The sequence below is a fragment of the Oncorhynchus tshawytscha genome, linkage group LG05 (genome assembly GCF_018296145.1).
Source record: "Oncorhynchus tshawytscha isolate Ot180627B linkage group LG05, Otsh_v2.0, whole genome shotgun sequence".
NCBI lineage: Eukaryota > Metazoa > Chordata > Actinopteri > Salmoniformes > Salmonidae > Oncorhynchus > Oncorhynchus tshawytscha.
Genome location: NC_056433.1, coordinates 18,954,666 through 18,974,493, shown reverse-complemented (window position 1 = coordinate 18,974,493; position 19,828 = coordinate 18,954,666). Strand labels below are relative to the sequence as shown.

General features: G+C 46.2%; 1 protein-coding gene across 2 annotated transcripts in view; it reads right to left on the bottom strand.

The window, feature by feature from the left end:
• Positions 1 to 19,828, bottom strand: part of LOC112250062 (DNA polymerase zeta catalytic subunit) — a 108,279-nt gene that overhangs the window by 28,077 nt on the left and 60,374 nt on the right. For both annotated transcript variants that reach the window (XR_006083380.1, XM_024419904.2), the window contains exons 5-17: positions 18,974 to 19,097; positions 18,285 to 18,379; positions 16,702 to 16,797; positions 14,285 to 14,369; positions 12,314 to 12,459; positions 11,720 to 11,848; positions 11,198 to 11,432; positions 10,723 to 10,865; positions 6,820 to 10,606; positions 4,143 to 5,020; positions 3,709 to 3,797; positions 862 to 987; positions 514 to 706 (exon numbers count right to left, since the gene is read on the bottom strand). Coding sequence is in view for 1 of the 2 variants with exons in the window: in XM_024419904.2 (XP_024275672.2) it covers positions 514 to 706; positions 862 to 987; positions 3,709 to 3,797; positions 4,143 to 5,020; positions 6,820 to 10,606; positions 10,723 to 10,865; positions 11,198 to 11,432; positions 11,720 to 11,848; positions 12,314 to 12,459; positions 14,285 to 14,369; positions 16,702 to 16,797; positions 18,285 to 18,379; positions 18,974 to 19,097 (6,126 nt within the window). In the remaining variant the exon portion in view is untranslated. The remainder of the gene's footprint in view (positions 1 to 513; positions 707 to 861; positions 988 to 3,708; positions 3,798 to 4,142; positions 5,021 to 6,819; positions 10,607 to 10,722; positions 10,866 to 11,197; positions 11,433 to 11,719; positions 11,849 to 12,313; positions 12,460 to 14,284; positions 14,370 to 16,701; positions 16,798 to 18,284; positions 18,380 to 18,973; positions 19,098 to 19,828) is intronic.

The window sequence follows — 19,828 nt, the reverse complement described above, 5'->3', positions numbered from 1 at the left end:
TGTTTAAAGGCACAGTCAACTTAGTGTATGTAAACTTCTGACCCATTAGAATTGTAATACAGTGAATTATAAGTGAAATAATCTTTCTGTAAACAATTGTTGGAAAAATGACTTGTGTCCTATACAAAGTAGATGTGACTGACTTGTCAAAACTATAGTTTGTTAACAAGAAATTTGTGGAGTGGTTGAGAAACTAATTTTAATGACTTCAACCTAAGTGTATGTAAACTTCCGACTTCAAATGTACATCACAAACATATAGGCTGCATTTACACAGGCAGTCCCATTCGGATCTTTTTTTGACACTAATTGGTATTTTGACCAATCACATCAGATATGTTGCCCATAATTTGGCAAAAGATCAGATTTGGGCTGCCTGTGTAAACACAGCCATACACGGTCCTTTCAAATCTAAGCACAATGACCATGAACACAATACAACAATACTTGAAGGTCAGATAAGTGTGGTCCATCCACAGCTTGGCAGGAGGGACAGAGTGCGTGACCCATCACCTTGGCCACTCTCCTGGCAGTCCTTGTCTACCACGATGGCCCCAGTCAGCTGGGTCTTGTCTGAGTCAGGTAAAGGTGCGTCAGAGCTGAAGCAGTAGAATAAGGCACATATGGGGTCAAACTCGGGGTCGGGTTCCAGGTCCCGCCGGGTCCGCACGTGAAGCTCCATGCTCATCAACGTCAGGTGCTGCACCTACAGATGAAAGACAAGCAAGATGTCACATTCCTTCCTTACAACTACATTGTGTGTGTGTGTGTGTTTGTCAGTGAGAAAACAGCTGAGTCAGTGGGAAGTGTGTGTGTGTCTGTCAGTCAGTCAATCTCTGTGTGTGTGTGTGGGTGTCTCACCTCGTGCAGGGCTTTAGCGTCCTGGAGGTTCTGCAAGCTGACTTTGAATCCGTATGAATTGCTGATGCTGGGGCCCTCGATCTGAGAGTTGTCTTTCTTTGGAGCGTTCAAAGCAGCAAACTGGTTCTGGGGACGGGGAATAGGGGGAAAGCTTATTCACGTCACATTAAAGAGAGAACAGCGTATCAGGGCGGATCAAGTAAATGCTAAAAGCCCTTTACGGTATTGTTTTAATTACGTGAAATCTGACATTTGTTTTGGGCCATTTACTTGATTGATGCTGTTCATCAATATTCTAAAACTGTACATTGCTCGTGCAGGTATATTGAGGCCAACACAGGTAACTGACAAAAGTAATGCAAACACTTGAGTAAATTAGGGATACAAAGATCTCACTCCAATACATTTTTATAGAAAGTTAGCAAAAATAGATAAGATCTTGCTACCATGGAAAGGAAAATACCTGTCAATTTGTGGAAAAATCACCCTGATTAACTCTTTAGTTATATCACAGTTGACCTATTTGCTCATGGTTTTGCCTACACCTGCTTTTTAAATTATATGAACAAAAAATGTTCCATTTTATTTGGAACGGCAAGCCAGACAGAATTAAAAGGGCCTATTTATATAACAAATGTGAATTTGGAGGGCAGAAATTATTAAATATTAAAGCATTAGACATCTCACTAAAGGCATCAGTCATACAAAAGTTATACTTAAATCCAAACTGGTGATTGGTAGGAATGTCTCATCCTATGTTCAAGACGGGCCTTTTCCCTTTATTCAGATTACACCTGCTCACTTTTGGTTGTTTGAAAAGGAAATAATCTCCAAAATATCGTTATTTTTTTAAACAAGCCTTAGAAAGTTGGTTGCAATTTCAGTTTAATCCACCTGAAAAGAAAGAAACAAATAATACAACAAATATTGTGGTTAAACTCAAATACACTCATTGATTAAAAAAACATTTTTTGAAGAAATGTTTAAAAAAGGTATAATTTTAGTGAATGATATCATAAATAGGACTGGTGGAGTTATGTCACACATGCAGCTAACACAGACATATGGAAATGTCTGCTCCACCCAAAATTACAACCAATTAATAGTAGAAGGGGAAAAAGGGGTAAAAGTAGAAGGGGAAAATGTAAGGAACTTGTACTTGTAAAACTTGTAAAAGTGTGATAAATAAAAACATATCAATTTCATTTAATTAAGGACAAAAAAACTGACAGCTGTGCCATATAAATTGCAAAATAGTTGGGAAGAGATTTTCGATGTACCCATTCCACGACACATGGTTTATGAACTGATACGCAAAACAACGCCGGATTCAAAACTTCACATTTTTTCTATTTAAATTACTATACAAAATTATTGCAACCAATAGAATGTTATATATATGGGGAATACAATCTTCCCAGCTCTGCAGATTCTGCTGTGAGGAGGCAGAGTCATTAGATAATTTATTTTGGTATTGTCCATATGTAGCTCGTTTTCGGTCACAGGTCCAGGAATGGCTGAAGAATTGCAGCATTTGCCTAGAACTAATGCTGCAGATAGCATTACTGGGTGATTTTAAAAGCCATAATCTATCAATCAATAATATAATCATTATTTTAGCAAAAATGTTTATTTTAAAATTTACAATCTATAGAAGCTATGAGAATAGAAAGGTTCACTAATTTTATGAAGCATCACATCACAGTTGAAAAATATATGGCAAATAGAAATCCAAAATGGATGATGTTGAGAGAGAGATGGGAGGGGTTGAATGGAGCTGAAGGGTGGGACTAATAACAAGATAACCAATGTAAAACATACAGGGTCTGTAAAATGTATATAGGTTCAGACATTTTCTGAAATAGCACAGTTACAAATAGAAATCAAACTGGATGGACATCAGAAATAGAGGAAGGACTAAAAACAAACTAAATATAACTATTGTAAAATATATTGTGTCTGTAAAATGTGTATAAGATATATCAACTGAAGGTAGAAGCCTAAGTGTTTATTGGTTTACTCCAATTGGGGGAAGGGTGGTAAGGGTGGTAATAAAGGTATATTCTAAAAAAAGTATGTATGTCTATGTACCGTAGGTATGTGTATGTATATATGTGTATATGTATGCATGCGTGTATGTATATATATATTTACCCCAAAAATATATGGGGGATTGGAAATGATGCAGACAAGAACATTCTTTCCACAAATATTAAGCAAATCCACCCCTTAAATAAAATAAATAAAAAGTATACTGAAAGCAGGATATTCCACATAGATGTGGTTCCTGAACGTCCCATTATTCTTTTATTTGTATTTCTTTAACATTTATTTAACTAGGCAAGTCAGTTAAGAGCAAATTCTTATTTATAATGACGGGCTACCACGGACAAACCTGGACGATCCTGGGCCAATTGTGCGCCGCCCTATCGCGGCCGGATGTGATTCAGCCTGGATTCGAACCAGGGACTGTAGTGATGCCTCTTGCACTGAGATGCAGTGCCTTAGACCGCTGCGCCACTTGGGAGCCCCGATGCTTAGGGTCTTGCATACAAATACTGGGCAGGCCATTATTTTGACTACCAAGGCTATGCCCTCATAGGATGACGATGCCCCGATACACAGGGCATGAGTGGTCACTGAATGGTTTGATGAGCATGAAAACGATGTAAACCATATTCCATGGCTGTCTTAGTCACCAGATCTCAACCCAATTGAACACTTATGAGAGATTCTGGAATGGCGCCTGAGACGGCTTTTTCCACCACCATCAACAAAACACCAAATGATCATTGGAGGGAATGACCTAAATGAACAGGAGCTTAAATTCTGTGCGTTTGTCCTGACCTTCCTCTGTGTGGTCAGTAGCACTCTCCTCAGGGTGTCTGTGTGTTCCCCTCTCTTGTGCTGCAGTCTCTGAGACGTGGACTCTGCGTCTGGAAGAGAAACCCCAAAATGAATTAAGGATCGTGGTGGGGCGGTGCGACGCATAATGACATTCCAGAGGACAAAACCACTGCATGCAGACGGCTTCCTCCTATTAAAACTAATTGCGACAGATTTACAATTCTGGTATGCTTGATTAGTCAATTATGTAGTTGTTTATGGCAGCCATAACAATTTCCCACTGAGGTAAGAAAGAAAGTTGGAGTAAAATAAAAGGTTATAGCGGATGCTATCGCTAATGTAATTTTCCATGGTCTGAGTTAACGTTGGCGGCTGAGGCAGGATGAAGAGTGACAGCTGCTAATAGCCTGCGGCCGGGGAATAAAGGGGCTTACCTTCAGTCACAGGGGTGCTGCACACAGTCTCAGACTCATCCCTGCCTGTGTGTCGCCTAAGGACTGGGGTGCTGTGGAGCTGGGGGCTGGTACACTCCCCGTCCCCCCTGGGCTTCATGGAAGGGAAGGGAGAGGGACTGAGGAAGTGCTTCTCCTCCCTCCACTCTGGAGAGGTGCAGAGCCTGGGGGACAGGGGTAACCCTCGATCTGACCCTCTCCTCTCTCCCTCTACGGCGTCTGGTCCTGAGGGACTGTGCTGTGTGGGCTCCTGCCATGGCAGCAGGTGTGGAGAGATGGATTTACCAAAGTACTCCTCCTCAGAGTCTCTGATGTTAATGTCCGGTACAGGCTTCACTACTCTGGGAATGTCCTGAGTTTCCACCCCTCCAACAGGTGATATCTGTAGGGACAGATCATTCCTCCTCTCCCTCCGAGTCCTGATACCTGAGAGCTTCTCAAACTCCTCCTCGTCCTCCAATGCTGAACAATGCAACGGAGCGGGCTGTTCAGTCCTGTCTGTTTGCTGCTCTTCTCTTACCTGTTCCAACCTTCCCCTCTCCAGTTCTCCCATGTCACTCCTGCCCCTCTGCAGATGCTCGTACTGTTTTCTGGCCTCCAGCCATAGCTGGACGCGTTCCCGCCTGGGGGCACTCATGCAAGGCACCAGGATGACCTTCTGGTCCCCGGCTGAAGAGGGGCTGAGCTGGGCCTGGTCTCTGGTGTCCTCTGCTCCCAGTGTGTGAGATGAGCCGGCCCGGGTCATGGTAGAGAAGGCTGTCTTCCAGAACTGTAGCCCCTCCAGGCACAGGTCCCCGTTGAACTCAGCCAGCTCCTTGGTCAACTTGGTCTCCACCATCAGCTTACGCCCACCAACCTCCCTGGAGATTTGAAAATGGACATTAATGATGGAATGATTGATGAGGCTGTGATAAGGCATAATATTGCCAATCATAGATATCTTTGTGTGTCATTCAACCCTTAAATCAAATCAATCACATGTATTTATAAAGCCATTTTCACATCAGTACAGTGAGGGAAAAAATTATTTGATCCCCTGCTGATTTTGTACGTTTGCCCACTGACAAAGAAATGATCCATCTATAATTTGAATGGTAGGTTTATTTGAACAGTGAGAGACAGAATAACAACAAAAAAATCCAGAAAAGCGCATGTCAAAAATGTTATAAATAAATTTTCATTTTAATGAGGGAAATAAGTATTTGACCCCTCTGCAAAACATGATTTAGTACTTGGTGGCAAAACCCTTGTTGGCAATCACAGAGGTCAGATGTTTCTAGTAGTTGGCCACCAGGTTTACACACATTTTAGGAGGGATTTTCTCCCACTCCTCTTTGCAGATCTTCTCTAAGTCATTAAGGTTTCGAGGCTGATGTTTGGCAACTCGAACCTTCAGCTCCCTCCACAGATTTGCTATGGGATTATGGTCTGGAGACTGGCTAGGCCACTCCAGGACCTTAATGTGCTTATTCTTGAGCCACTCCTTTGTTAACTTGGCCATGTGTTTTGGGTCATTGTCATGCTGGAATACCCATCCACGACCAATTTTCAATGCCCTGGCTGAGAGAAGGAGGTTCTCACCCAAGATTTGACGGTACATGGTCCCGTCCATCATCCCTTTGATGCAGTGAAGTTGTCCTGTCCCCTTAGCAGAAAAACACCCCCAAAGCATAATGTTTCCACCTCCATGTTTCACAGTGGGGATGGTGTTCTTGGGGTCATAGGCAGCATTCCTCCTCCTCCAAACACAGCGAGTTGAGTTGATGCCAAAGAGCTCCATTTTGGTCTCATTTGACCACAACACTTTCACCCAGTTGTCCTCTGAATCATTCAGATGTTCATTGGCAAACTTCAGACGGGCATGTATATGGGCTTTCTTGAGCAGGGGGACCTTGCGGGCGCTGCAGGATTTCAGTCCTTCACGGCGTAGTGTGTTACCGATTGTTTTCTTGGTGACTATGGTCCCAGCTGCCTTGAGAACATTGACAAGATCCTCCAGTGTAGGTCTGGGCTGATTCCTCACCGTTCTCATGATCATTGCAACTCCACGAGGTGAGATCTTGCATGGAGCCCCAGGCCGAGGGAGATTTACAGTTATTTTGTGTTTCTTCCATTTGGGAATAATCGCATCAACTGTTGTCACCTTTTCACCAAGCTGCTTGGCGATGGTCTTGTAGCCCATCCAGCCTTGTGTAGGTCTACAATCTTGTCCCTGACATCCTTGGAGAGTTCTTTGGTCTTGGCCATGGTGGAGAGTTTGGAATCTGATTGATTGATTGCTTCTGTGGACAGGTATCTGTTATACAGGTAACAAACTGAGATTAGGAGCACTCCCTTTAAGAGTGTGCTCCTAATCTCAGCTCGTTACCTGTATAAAAGACACCTGGGAGCCAGAAATATTTCTGATTGAGGGGGTCAAATACTTATTTCCCCCATTAAACTGCAAATCAATTTATAACATTTTTGCGTTTTTCTGGATTTTTGTTGTTGTTATTCTGTCTCTCACTGTTCAAATAAACCTACCATTAAAATTATAGACTGATAATTTCTTTGTCTGTGGGCAAACGTACAAAATCCGCAGGGGATCAAATACTTTCCCCCCTCATTGTAGCTGTCATAAAGTGCTTTTTAAGTAATCCCGTGAGTTTAGTGATTTTACCTGGGTTTCCCTGGGGCGTCTGAGGGGTTGCTGCAGAAGGGCTCCTGGAAGGTGACCTCAGACATCTCCAGGTCCAGGAGGGTGGTGAGGATCTCTTCCCGACTGGGAGGGGACATGAGGGGTTTGAGGATGTGGGCTCCCCCCCCTGTCCCTCTGAGGAGCTGGCTGATGACCTTCACCTGGGATAGAGAGCTAAAGGAGCGTGGCGAACTACAGGGCGTGGTCGATGTAAAAGCATAATTCCCCTCCAGTAGGTCTCCAGTCTGCAACCCTTCGTTGTCTGCGAAAGACGCAGAGCTCAAAGGCAGTGGTAAGATGGGGTCAAAGGCAGAGAACAGCAGCTCTTTCCTCTCACAGTGAAAGCCCTGGAAGTGGCTGAGGCCGTGGAGTTTGCCCAGAGACGTTCCCCACTCTCTGCTCCTTGGTAACCTCTCAGAGTCCAGAGGTGATCGATGATTGGACACAAATTCGCAATTTTTTGGCTTGTCAAAGAGTTCAGGAGTCAGAGGTCCGGACAAGCTTTCTTGGAGCTCCTCCCCTGAGCCAAACAGCACCTCGGGCCTCGTCTCTAAGCTCAGCGCCAAGGCAGGTACCGCCTCCTGGGTGATGTCACTCAGGAACTTCTGAGGCAGGTTCTTGTCGGTCAGAACAAACTGGCTGCCCATGTATAGGCTGGAGAACTCTGCCTGGCTACCGATACCGATGGCGTTGATGTCAAAGTTGTAGTTGTGTGGGAGCTCTGGGGACAGGCTGTCCTCTATGGAGTAACAGCTGTCCAGGCCTGGGTCTGACAGGAACACTGGACTGTCATCTGACATGGGGGGCTTTTGCTTTACAGGTACCTCTGGCTGAGAGTTCGCCTTCTCCTTCCTGCTTCTGGGATTCCCCTCCTTGGCAGTTGTAGTTCTTGGGGCCCGGGGTTTCCGTGGGGTGGCTGAGGGAGCCCTCTTGGCTCTTGATGGCTTGGCTGCAGCAGGGTCTGGTGTGGAGCCAGGGGGCTGTGTTGTAGTGGAAAGGCACTGCCCACCTCTCTGCTGGAGCTTCTTCAGAACAGCCAGGCCAGAGATGTCCTCAGGTAAGGTCTTCCCATTCCGAAGGCCTGAGTGAGGGGACTCTGCTTTGGGGGTGCCCTTTCTGTCCTCCACCTGGGTTGGGGATTTAACCTGTTGGGATGTGCATTCATCATCAGTAGTGTCTGCTTTCACAGCACAACCCTGCGGTAGGTTGGGCTGCATTTGGACGAATTCAAGAGCAAAGCTTTGGTTTACCTCCATGATGGAGCTTTCACAGTCCTCAGACTTTGGTTCAATAGACTGCGAGAACTGGGTTAAGGATTTAGAGCCGTCAATGATTTGGCTGGTTTTGCTTGCTGGCTTCTGAAAGGGTGGTATGTCCTCTGAGGAGGATTCAGTAGAAGGCAGCTCACCCTCTGGGAAGAGGTGCTGGGAACTGTCACAGTCTCTGCTTCTTACAGGGGGCTGTTCAGGCCCTTCTGCCTGCTTCTTCCTCCGAGGCCTCCTCGTTCTTGTGGTGATGGTAGTAGTACAGACACCACCCACACTTGTTCCATCAACTGTTTCTAGAACTTTCTTTCTCCTCCTTGGAGTCCCAATAGTACTTTTCCTTCTCGCTGTGCTCTCCTTTTTGACTTCCTCTGAAAGCTTAATCCGTCTTCTTGGGCTGGTAGAGGTTACATTTCTAGGTTTAGCCGTCCGGCTGCGGTTCCGCACGCCTCGGCCTAACGACTCTGGGGGGGGTTCCTGACAAACAGAGGTGAGACAGGGATCATTTAATCGGTTCACCAACCGATCAGAACTTATGGCTTCCATAAGGAGGTCACTGGGGGACCAACACCGGGGTGGGGTTGAATCAACAGGGCTAAGGGATCTCTCAGATAGATAACCCAACTCCACCATCACATCAGTGTACTCAGTGATGTGGTCATCGGCCAGTTCACAGTAACATGGCCAGGAGCATGGCAGAGAGGGAGTCAAGGTTTTTCTAAGGCCTCTAGTCCTTCTAGGCCTCTCACCCCCTTGCCTAACTCGGACTCTGGGTGGGCTGTTGACCGTTTTCTTAGTGGTGGTGTTGACCTTGGCCTTTCGTTTGGGCTGTTTCTTACTAGCCATGGGCTCACTGAGAGGGAACTTGACCGCACAAGACTGTGGAACCTTAGGCCAGAAGGTCTTGATGGGGGACATTTTTGTGTACGTCTCCACTCTGTCAGGTGTCAGCACCACCCGCTGCTCCTTAGCACTCACCTTGGCCATCTTCACCAACATGTTCTTTTGACCTTTGAACCGGTTGATGATTATATATTTGATGATGATGGGCAGCTCCCTTGGCTCCTTTCTGTACACCTTCCGTCGTTTCTGGTACTTTAGTTCCTGCGTGCTGAGGACGTAGTTTTCTTTGAAGCGGTCTCGGATGGCCAGAGGGTGTTTCATGCGAGAGGATACCGACTGTTCCCCGTCCTCGCTGCTGTCGTAGCTCATCTTGCGTTTGGCCCTCAGGGTGTACTTGCTGCCAGGCAGACCTGAGGCTTTGGTGCAGGTTACTTTAGCAGGGAGCTCAAGCAGTAACCTGCCCTCCACAGACGCCTCATTCAGAATGGCAGGGACTGGGGCCGGTGCAAGGGAAGCGATAGGGGCTGGTAGAGGGGGAGGGGCCAGGGCAGGGGATTCTGGCAGTGGTTCTGTGGTTCCAGTCTCCACTACGACTGACTTTGCCACTGTGACTGGCTTCACCTCGGTGTCCGTGCTCTTTGGACAAGTAGGCGTGATGGCCATAAAGGCTGTGCTGACTTGGGTGTCAGAGGCTGGGGTTTCCCCAGCGTACGCATTAGCCTTCTGGGCTGCAGCAGCCAAAGACCTCTTGCCAAGCTTTAGCCTGGACCTGCGTGTCTCTGGCTGCTCTAGCTTAGCACAGCCATCGGTCAGCTTGTTGCCCACTACCTTCTTAGCGGGCCTGGTTAGGCAGTTGGAGAGAATAACACTGGGGAAAAACTTATAGTGTGCCTCCTGCTGGGCTACTATGGTCCTCTCAGTCTTGTTCTCCTGATAGTCCTCGTACCGGATCTTCAGCTCACCCATGTCGCCGTCCTCGCTGTCCTGGCCCATGCCGCCCTCCAGCGGGGCCAGGAGCTCGTCCTCTTCTATGGGGCAGGGAATTGGGGTTATACTGTTTCTCAGGATTGGGCTTTTACAGCCTTTCTGACCCAGCTCTAGATCTGTCGTGCTGGGGCAGTTCCTCAGCTCAGAGTAACACAGGGAGAAGCTCCTGTGGTTCTGCAGGATGGACAGACGATTCTTCTCAACGTTCTTCATACTGCTGTACTTCTTCCTGCTCTGGGTGATCTTCCCGTTGCTGAACGGAAAGACGTCCAGGTCTGACTCCTCCAGAGCCATCGTCTTCTTCTCGTAGGTGTACAGAGGCCGAACAACGTCCATTTTGTCCACACAGATCTGAGAAACCTCAGCCTGGTTGGCGATATTGCAGGGGATGGGGTGTTTGACTGGCTGGATATATGGTCTCTCTTTATTCACCTTGAACACCGTGGAGCACTCGTGGCTGTCCTGGCCGAGGAAGTGCTTATTGGCTGGTTCCTCTGCGTCCTGTGAGTGGGCCTGCCTATGTTCAGGGTGTTTGCACTCTAGGAGGACCTTGGTGGAGGACAGGGGTTCCAGCTGGACAGTCTCCCCAGGAAAGGGGTTCCTCTTCCCCAGGATCGTGTCTGTGACGGTGAGGGACGAGTGGGTCCTGGAGCCTTTGTCCGTTAACAATGAATCTATGGAGAGCAGATATAACATATCAATACTGTGACAAGAATCAAAGGAAAGCCTCAATGACACAATCTTAGACGTGATATATGTAGTTTATTATCATTACGTTCTTATAACTCACCACTGTTCTCGTCCGCAGCGCCATCAAGCTGAGAAATGGACAGATTGGCAGAGAGAGAGTTGTCCCCCCTCCTTTCCATCTCCTCATCGGAGGATTCCTGGGGCTCGTCACTGAAGCTTTCCTCTGCATCCTTCACACCAGGTCTAGAGGGAGGTAACAGAGACATTGATTAAACAATGAGGCGTCGCTTAAACTATTCAGTCACGGCTCACCGCAGATGACCTTCATCCGACTGCCTAACATCTGCGTTTACTGTTTACCCTCATGTGAATTCAAGAGAAATCCAGAGAAATTCAAGAGAAATCCAGCTCTTCAAGAAATAAGCATGAAAACTGGGGCACAAGATAGATGACATGCATTTTTTCAAAGAATGCTGTAATTAGATTTGTTTTCTTCATTTAATTAGTTATTATTAAACTCATAATTCATTCATATTGAGCAAAAAGAACAAGGCAAAGAAACAAAAATGAGTCACCTCTGTCTAGAAGACTGTTCTGGAAGGTTGCTGTCCCATCTCTGTGACATCATCAGACTGAGTTCTGCCTCCTCCCTCTCTAGCTCTGGCCCCTCCTCCTCCTCGTCACTGTTGTAGTGAGAGCTCCCTCCCCCGGGCAGAGAATGCTGGGAGTTCTGCCTCATATGGGCTGCTCTGTACCCATCATCCTCCAGGCCTGCCAGCAGGTCCACCATGGGATGGTTCTGGCTGCTATCTGCAACACGCACACAGCAAACACAGTATGTTAAGGGGAAATGACCTCGGAGGTCAATCAGCTCCATACTTAGATGCTTTTCTTATGGGCTGGAGTTATAACTAGGGCCCGGAGCTTTTCCTGGTCAGGTCATATGGTCAGATCAATCTCCTGGCGCTAGCTATGCTAAATAAACAATATGTTGATTAAAAACAGATTTTTTCAATTAAAATGACATAAGATCAGTTGGATATGCTGTTCTCCATAGACCAAATGAACACAGTAATCAGTGTGGTTTGTTTTCCTACCTAGTAAGGGGGAGTGGCTGGATCTCTGGGAGAGGGGGAGGAAGGTCTGGCTGCTTCCCAACAGACTCAGAATGGCCTCCTCATCCACAATGGCCTCCCCCTGGTCTTTACCACAGTTCCTTTTAGTGTCTGAGTGGAGGGAAGAGAGGTGTGGGGGTGGGGGAAGCGAGACAGCGAGATGGAGCAAGACATGGGGAAAATGATCATTACTGACAAATAGAGTGCCTGTGTGTCCCAAATGGCAGCCTATTCCCTACATAGTGCCCTGGTCAAAAGTAGTGCACTATGTAGGGAATAGGGTGCCATTTGGGACACATGCACAGGGAGTGGTTCAGCATGAGGCCCAGCCATACTCCATCCTGGCTCTCTGTGTGTGCCAGATGCCTAGCCTCCCTGGCATGTCCACTGTTCCTACAGGAGACTTGGCAGACTGAGCGAGCAGATTAGGCTAATGTAGATCAACACTGTGTGTCACACTTGAAATTCAGTCACAGTAGGAGAGTTTGGGGAGAATTAGGACAAATGTCGATCCACCTTCTCTGGCAGAAAGAGACATTCTATTGGAGAGTCGATAGGGACATTTGTTGCTCTCACCTGTCTGAGAGTCTCTGTGAACCTCCACCTGGTTAGCTGGTGTACAATGCAGCACCTCTGGGGTCAGGACATCAGGGTATACAGACCGTTCAGCTGGGAAGGGATCCGGCTCCTCTGTCGTGCCCTCCACAGACCCAGACTGAGTCCTATTTAAAAAGAGGCATTAGTTCAAAGGGAGATAAGGGAGACTGGGCATATAACTGCTAAGGTTATCACCAGTCACAGACAGGGCTCCTGGGACAGCACTGCAGAAGTCAGGTTTTATTAGCATCCCTTGTCTTAATCAGGAGATATGGCTGCAGTGTGTGTGTGAGAGAGGGAGAACGAGAGTGAGAGAAACAAGTGTGTGTGTACAGTGTGTGTGTGACAGAGGGAGAACGAGAGTGAGAGAAACAAGTGTGTGTGTACAGTGTGTGTAGGAGGAGGTATGAATGGAAAGCTGGCAAGTGGCCAGTGGTTCTTTGGGATTTACCCCAAATGCCTCTTGGCTACAGGCTTTCTGACTATCAGGCTCCGTCATCCGCTCTGTTCCGTGCTATACCCTTGCATTGCTTAGCAACTCACTACTTAGCAACTCAACTAAATATTGAAAAACATGCAAGGTGGAACTCAAAAAGGTGGAACAAGCAATGCCGGAATTAGCCCCCCCCAAATATTTTAGACACCACTTCCCTTTCTCTGCAAAAAAATAAATCATAATTTGTCGTTGTGGGGTGGATGAAGGAATGCAGATGTGCTCCAGAGATGGGCCTGTGTGTGCATGACTGTCTCACTCTTTGTTAATTAGTCTCGTCACTAATGACTTTTGTGGCTACAGGGGGAGCCTAGAAGGTGTCAGGGGATTCCTTCAGCCCGTAACACATTTCAGCCCTACTGTTCTTACTGCAGTACAGCCTGTCTGAGGTTACAATCAGAGAGACATAGAGAGACACACAAATCAATTCAAAATAAAATAAAATGTTATTGGTCACATACAAATATTTAGCAGATGTTATTGCGGGTGTAGCGAAATGTTCCTAGCTCCAACAGCGCAGTAGTATCTAACAATTCACAACACATACAAATCTAAAAGTAAAACAATAGAATTAATACATACAGTACCAGTCAAATGTTTGGACACCTAGTCATTCAAGGGGTTTTCTTTATACATTTATATAATAGTGCACGCGAGAGAGAGACTGTACTTGTATATGTTAAAGAGCACCAGTCAGCCAGTGAGAGTTGTGAGCTGTGTGTGTATGTATGTGTGTGTGTGTGTATGTGTGTGTGTGGGGGGCACAGTTCTGCCAAGCCAAAGCTCTGCCAGGAGACGGGTCCCTGTGCCAAGGCCCAAACTGCTCCCATACTGGCCTGTACCTGCCTTCGATAGAACCATTTCATTTTCCTCCCCTGCTTTCCTCCCATTGGTAACAACGTAGCTTATCTGGGCCTGATGTAACAGCACACACAGGACCAACTGCACTTTTATTTATCTAAGGAAATTATTTCTGCTCAGAAAAAAGGGGGAGCAGGGAGCAGAGAGGGATATACTAGACAGCACTGTAACCCAATCAACACCCTCCCTCCTCCCTCCCTCCTCATCTCTGACCATTAAGATGAACCAGGAAGAGACATGCGGTCACCATCTCATACACAGTAGACAACCAAAAAGGCATTGGGAAAATAAGTAGATGTTTTAACATAAAGAAAGACCAGATGTAAATTCTCTCAAACCCCAATTTATGTGGTCTCCGGCGGTAGATATCATCTTGCTAACGAGATTGGAAGCAGCATATGTTTACTCTGAAAGACCAGCCCTGCTGATGATCCCATTCTAAACTTTCCAAACCAAGCACAGCCCTTTACTCACGCAATGTGGAGCAACTGTCTGTCCATCGATGACTTATAGTCAAGTTGCCCTAAAAACGGGGAAAGTGATAAGCCCACGTTAAAAAAAAAACAGCAAGATTGAGGGTGAAAGGTTTTACTTACACATCAAACTCATTTTCCTTCAGGATCTCCTTGAATCTCTTCATGAAGATTCTCTCGCTCTCCGTCGAGGCGACAAACCTGCGATCTGGGGAGCATCAAATCAAATCTAATTTTATTGGTCACATACACAGATTTAGCAGATTTTATTGGTCACATACACAGATTTAGCAGATTGTATTGGTCACATACACAGATTTAGCAGATTGTATTGGTCACATACACAGATTTAGCAGATTTTATTGTGGGTGTAGCAAAATGCTTGTAAAATGCATGGAACGCAGTCAGCGGTTTAATTATTACACTTTGATGTATGTCTGATGCACATGGGATAGCAGTCAGATTCAAGAGATATGAATGACTCCTGACAGAGACAATACAAGATTATTTATTACCTCGGCTCACATTGAGCATATTCCAACTAGCAGACGTTGGCACATTTTGCGGCATTGTCCTATATACACAGTAACCAGTTTAGTAGGTATTTCGAATTTGGCAGTACGTCTAACCGGCCTCACGACCGTAGACCATGTGTAACCACGCCAGCCCAGGACTTCCACATCCAGCTTCTTCACCTGCGGGATCGTTTGAGACCAGCCACCCAGAGAGCGGATGAAACTGTGTTTGCACAACCAAAGAATTTCTCCACAAGCTGTCAGAAACCATCTCAGGAAAGCTCATCTGGGTGCTCGTCGTCCTCACCAAGGTCTTGACCCGACTGCAGTTTGACGCCGTAACCAACTTCATTGGGCAAATGCTCACGTTTGATGGCCAATGGCACGTTGGGGAGGTGTGCTCGTCACGGATGAATCCCGGTTTTCATCTGTACAGGGCAGATGGCAGACAGTGTATATGGCGTTGTTTGGGCGAGTGGTTTGCTGATGTCAACGTTGTGAACAGAGTGCCGTGGGGTTATGGTATGGGCAGGCATAAACTACGGACAACGAACACAATTGCATTTTATCGATGGCAACCTGAACGCACAAATATACCGTGACGAGATCCTGAGACCCATTGTCGTGCCATTCATCCGCTGCCATCAACTCATGTTTCAGCATGATAATGTGCACTGCTGCATGTCACAAGGATCTGTACACAATTCCTGGAAGCAGAAAATGTCTCAGTTCTTCCATGGGCTGCATACTCACCTGATATGTCACCCATTGAGCACATTTGGGATGCTCTGGATCAACGTGTACGACAGTGTGTTTCAGTTCCCAACAATATCCAGCAACTTCGCACAGCCATTAAAGAGGAGTGGGACAACATTCCACAATCAACAGCCTGATCAACTCTATGGGAAGGAGATGTGTCACACTGCATGAGGCAAATGGTGGTCACACCAGATGCTGACTGGTTTTCTGATCCACGCCCCTACCTTTATATATATAGAAAAAATATATCTTTGACCAACAGATGCATATCTGTATTCCCAGTCATGTGAAATCCATAGATTAGAGCCTAATGCATTTATTTTCATTGACTGATTTCCTTATATGAACTGTAACTCAGTAACATCTTTGAAATTGTTGCATGTTGCGTTTATATTTTTGTTCAGTGTTGTACTGGGTCAGACCCTCCTTTGGCTCGAGAACAGCCTGAATTCTTTGGAGCATGGAAATATTGCTCAATTGGTATCAGGGACCTAACGTGTGCCCGGAAAGATTGTTCCCCACACCATTACACCACCGGCACCAGCCTGTACCGTTGACACCAGGCAGGATGGGGCCATGGACTCATGCAGTTTATGCCAAATCCTGACTCAGCCATTAGCATGACGTAACAGGAATAGGGATTCGTCGGACCAGGCAATGTTTTTCCACTCCTCAATTGTCCAGTGATGGTGGTCGTGTTGGTGGTTGTTTTTACCATTTACATGAACGGGGTCGTACCTAATAAACTGGCCACTGAGTGTATATTCAGTCAATAAGCATGTAGACCTGCTAGAAGTTTGACTGTGGTGTTATATAATGGAGGATTGGGCTGTGAGGAGGTATAGGTCTGTCCATCACTCACCCTGTGACTGTGGGGTCTCGATCTGAGATGACTGGTTCACTCACCCTGTGACTGTGGGGTCTCGACCTGAGATGACTGGTTCACTCACCCTGTGACTGTGGGGTCTCGACCTGAGATGACTGGTTCACTCACCCTGTGACTGTGGGGTCTCGACCTGAGATGACTGGTTCACTCACCCTGTGACTGTGGGGTCTCGACCTGAGATGACTGGTTCACTCACCCTGTGACTGTGGGGTCTCGACCTGAGATGACTGGTTCACTCACCCTGTGACTGTGGGGTCTCGACCTGAGATGACTGGTTCACTGGTTCACTCACCCTGTGACTGTGGGGTCTCGACCTGAGATGACTGGTTCACTCACCCTGTGACTGTGGGGTCTCGACCTGAGATGACTGGTTCACTCACCCTGTGACTGTGGGGTCTCTGACTGGTTCTTCTCTCGTCGTCTCTGCTTATCGTCCTCCCAGATGACCTGCAGGCCAGGATTCCTGCCAATCTGATCTACACACACACACAGGCACACACACACACACACACACACTTTAGCATAGATCCCTACACAAAAACCTCTGCACTTCCCACTCTATCCGTTTATCTCCCGTCAGTTGGATGAAGGCCTTTTTCAAGAAGAGAACATTGACGCACACATAGGAATGTGACGAATATAGAATTTGGGATAATGATTAATTGTCATGGTTATTGTCATAATTGTCCTTAGAGATATATTATATAGAAAATGATCTCATATGAATACAACACAGCTTTGGAGTCACCCCTGTTAAATGTTTATTTTTTAACTCATTGTTTTGGTTGCTTAGAACATTTGGAAATAAAGCTTCTCCTGCTGACTGTGCCGTTCTGCTCTTAAAATGATTACCAACTTTACCCACTTGATGCAAAAATTAAAAACTGCATTTGAGTAAATTATTTCTACTTTAGTGAATTCCCCCTTCTCCTAAAATAAATGTAATAAGTCAATACATTTTGTAGTTGACCGTTTTTGTCCATAATTGTCAGTTACATGATTATACAACGATTGTGCCAGTCCTACTCACACAAAGCAAAGTTAAAGATCATAGATCCAGAGCCAACCACTCAGAACTAGGCACAAACTCAAAATCATAGAATCAGTCTTCAACCATTTCCTTTTCAACAGAGAGTTTGTATATCCGTTTTTGGGGCAGATGGAAAATCTACGTGCCAAGACCACATATGTGGACTACCATGGTGTGCCCCGCCCCCTCTTTCTACCTTGTGCAGATAATTGTGTGTGTGTGTGTCTATTGCCAACACTCCATATTATGAGCACAGCTAATCTAAAACACAATCAAAAATGCAATCACTTTGTTACTTTTGTTCCTAGTATGTATGAAGAATAGCAGGCATTCTGTAAAGAGTTAATTGTGAATTGAGAAATTGGAACACATTCCAGCAACAGATGAATATTCATACATGTCTCTGCATGTTCTGTACACAGTGTTCTCTTTTTGCTTTAAGTTCTCAGTTCAATATGCTCTTCCACACTACATCCCCGTTTCCCTCTCCCTCCCCAGACAGAAGGTAGACAGATAGGGGGAGTGGACAGTGTTTGTTCTGGGCCTGATGGTCACTGATCTCATGCTCCAATGTGCTAGAGAGCAGGAGCCTGGCAGTGTGGTAAGAGACTGACAGCGTTTGATCTGGAGGCCTCCGTCGCTCATCTGTGTCACATAGGCTGCGCCCCAAATGGCACCCTATTCCCTTTATAGGGCTCCTTTAGGGATTCTAGTCAAACGTAGTGCACTACAGGGAATAGAATGCCATTTGAGAGGCAACCACTGATGTGGAAAAGCCACCATCACTCAACTGTGTTACATAGTCAGAGAAGAAGTGAGTCAGTAGCCATCCCCTCCCTCAGGCTCTCGCTCATGTGTGCCGACCGTGTCTGCCTGACTGGTTGACTGTTTGATCTATGACAAAAAAAAAGTGTTCAAGTTTGTTGTCCTTACTGTCTATCTCCAGACGGTTGAGGATGTCTGCAGCCACAGCATCTGCCTCCAGCTCACACATACTCTGTTTCTCCACATCCTCCAGGACTAGAGAACTACATCACACAGAGACAGAAACAGAAACAGAGACAGAGAGAGACAGAGAGACAGACAGAGAGACAGACAGAGAGACAGACAGAGAGACAGACAGACAGAGAGACAGAGAGACAGAGAGACAGAGAGACAGAGAGAGACAGAGAGAGACAGAGAGACAGACAGAGAGAGAGAGAGACAGACAGACAGACAGACAGACAGACAGACAGACAGAGAGACAGACAGACAGACAGACAGACAGACAGACAGACAGACAGACAGACAGACAGACAGACAGACAGACAGACGAGAGAGACGAGAGAGACGAGAGAGACGAGAGAGAATATATAGACATAATGACATTTGAAATGTCTTTTGGAATGTCTTTTGTATATTATCTACTTCACTTGCTTTGGCAATGTTAACATACGTTTCCCATGCCAATAAAACCCTTGAATTGAATTGAGAGGAGGGTGCGAGAGATCAAATCAACCTTACACAGAAAAAAAACCCTCAAAAATAAACCACAGTTATCATGTACAAACAAGAGCTAAACAGCTGACACCGTAGAGGCACAGAACATGTGAATGGAGCCCGTCTGAGCAGGTGTGTCTCACCAGGGTGTGGCATCTTCCTGCCAGCGGACAAACATGCCTCCCAGGGTACTGTCACTCAGTTTGGAGGTACAGGGGCTCTTCAAGGGTCTGCTGCAGAAGCCCTGGTGATCTGGGGGAGACCCCTCTGTTACATAGACACACAGACACACAGACACACACACACAAACGTGAGTCACGTGTTGGAAGTCAATCTGAGGAGTTTTATTGCTGAGACAGTCCACAAACACAGTGCTTTCAACATACAATAAGACTAAAAAAGCATACCAGCTCAGTATTTCAAATGATTTGGATCTACACAGATTTTTTTACACAGGGTTTTCAAATGTCTGTCATCGTCTTCATCCCAGATTACAAACTCACTTTCAAATTAGCGCAATACTAAAACGTATGTAAATATTGTCACAGCGCTTTGGTCTCTTTCTACTTTTTGGTTCTTTGCAACCCCCTTTCCATTGATTGCATGAAATCCAGAGGTGGATTTAACATTCAAGCCCTCTCTTTGTCTGGGAGGAGTTCCTGGCTGATTCATGCCTGGTGGTGTGATGCTGGGTTCTGCCTCCCCTGGCCCAGGAGAGACTTGCTCAGGCATGAAGAGCACTGCAGAGTGGAGATACCTGTCCCATCTCTGCTCAGGATAAGCACTTACTAAGCCTTTGTCAAGATCAAACAGAAAAGACCTAATCTGCCGCTTTATTCACAGCCATCAGGCAGGAGAGAAAGAGTGAAGCCAAGGCCAAGTTCAACCATCTGATCCGAGATACCTCCCCTGATCCTCCACTCCCACGGAGATACCACCCCTGTTCTACCACTATCTCCCTCCCACTGAGGGGCCTAGTGATTATCAGTTTCACTTCA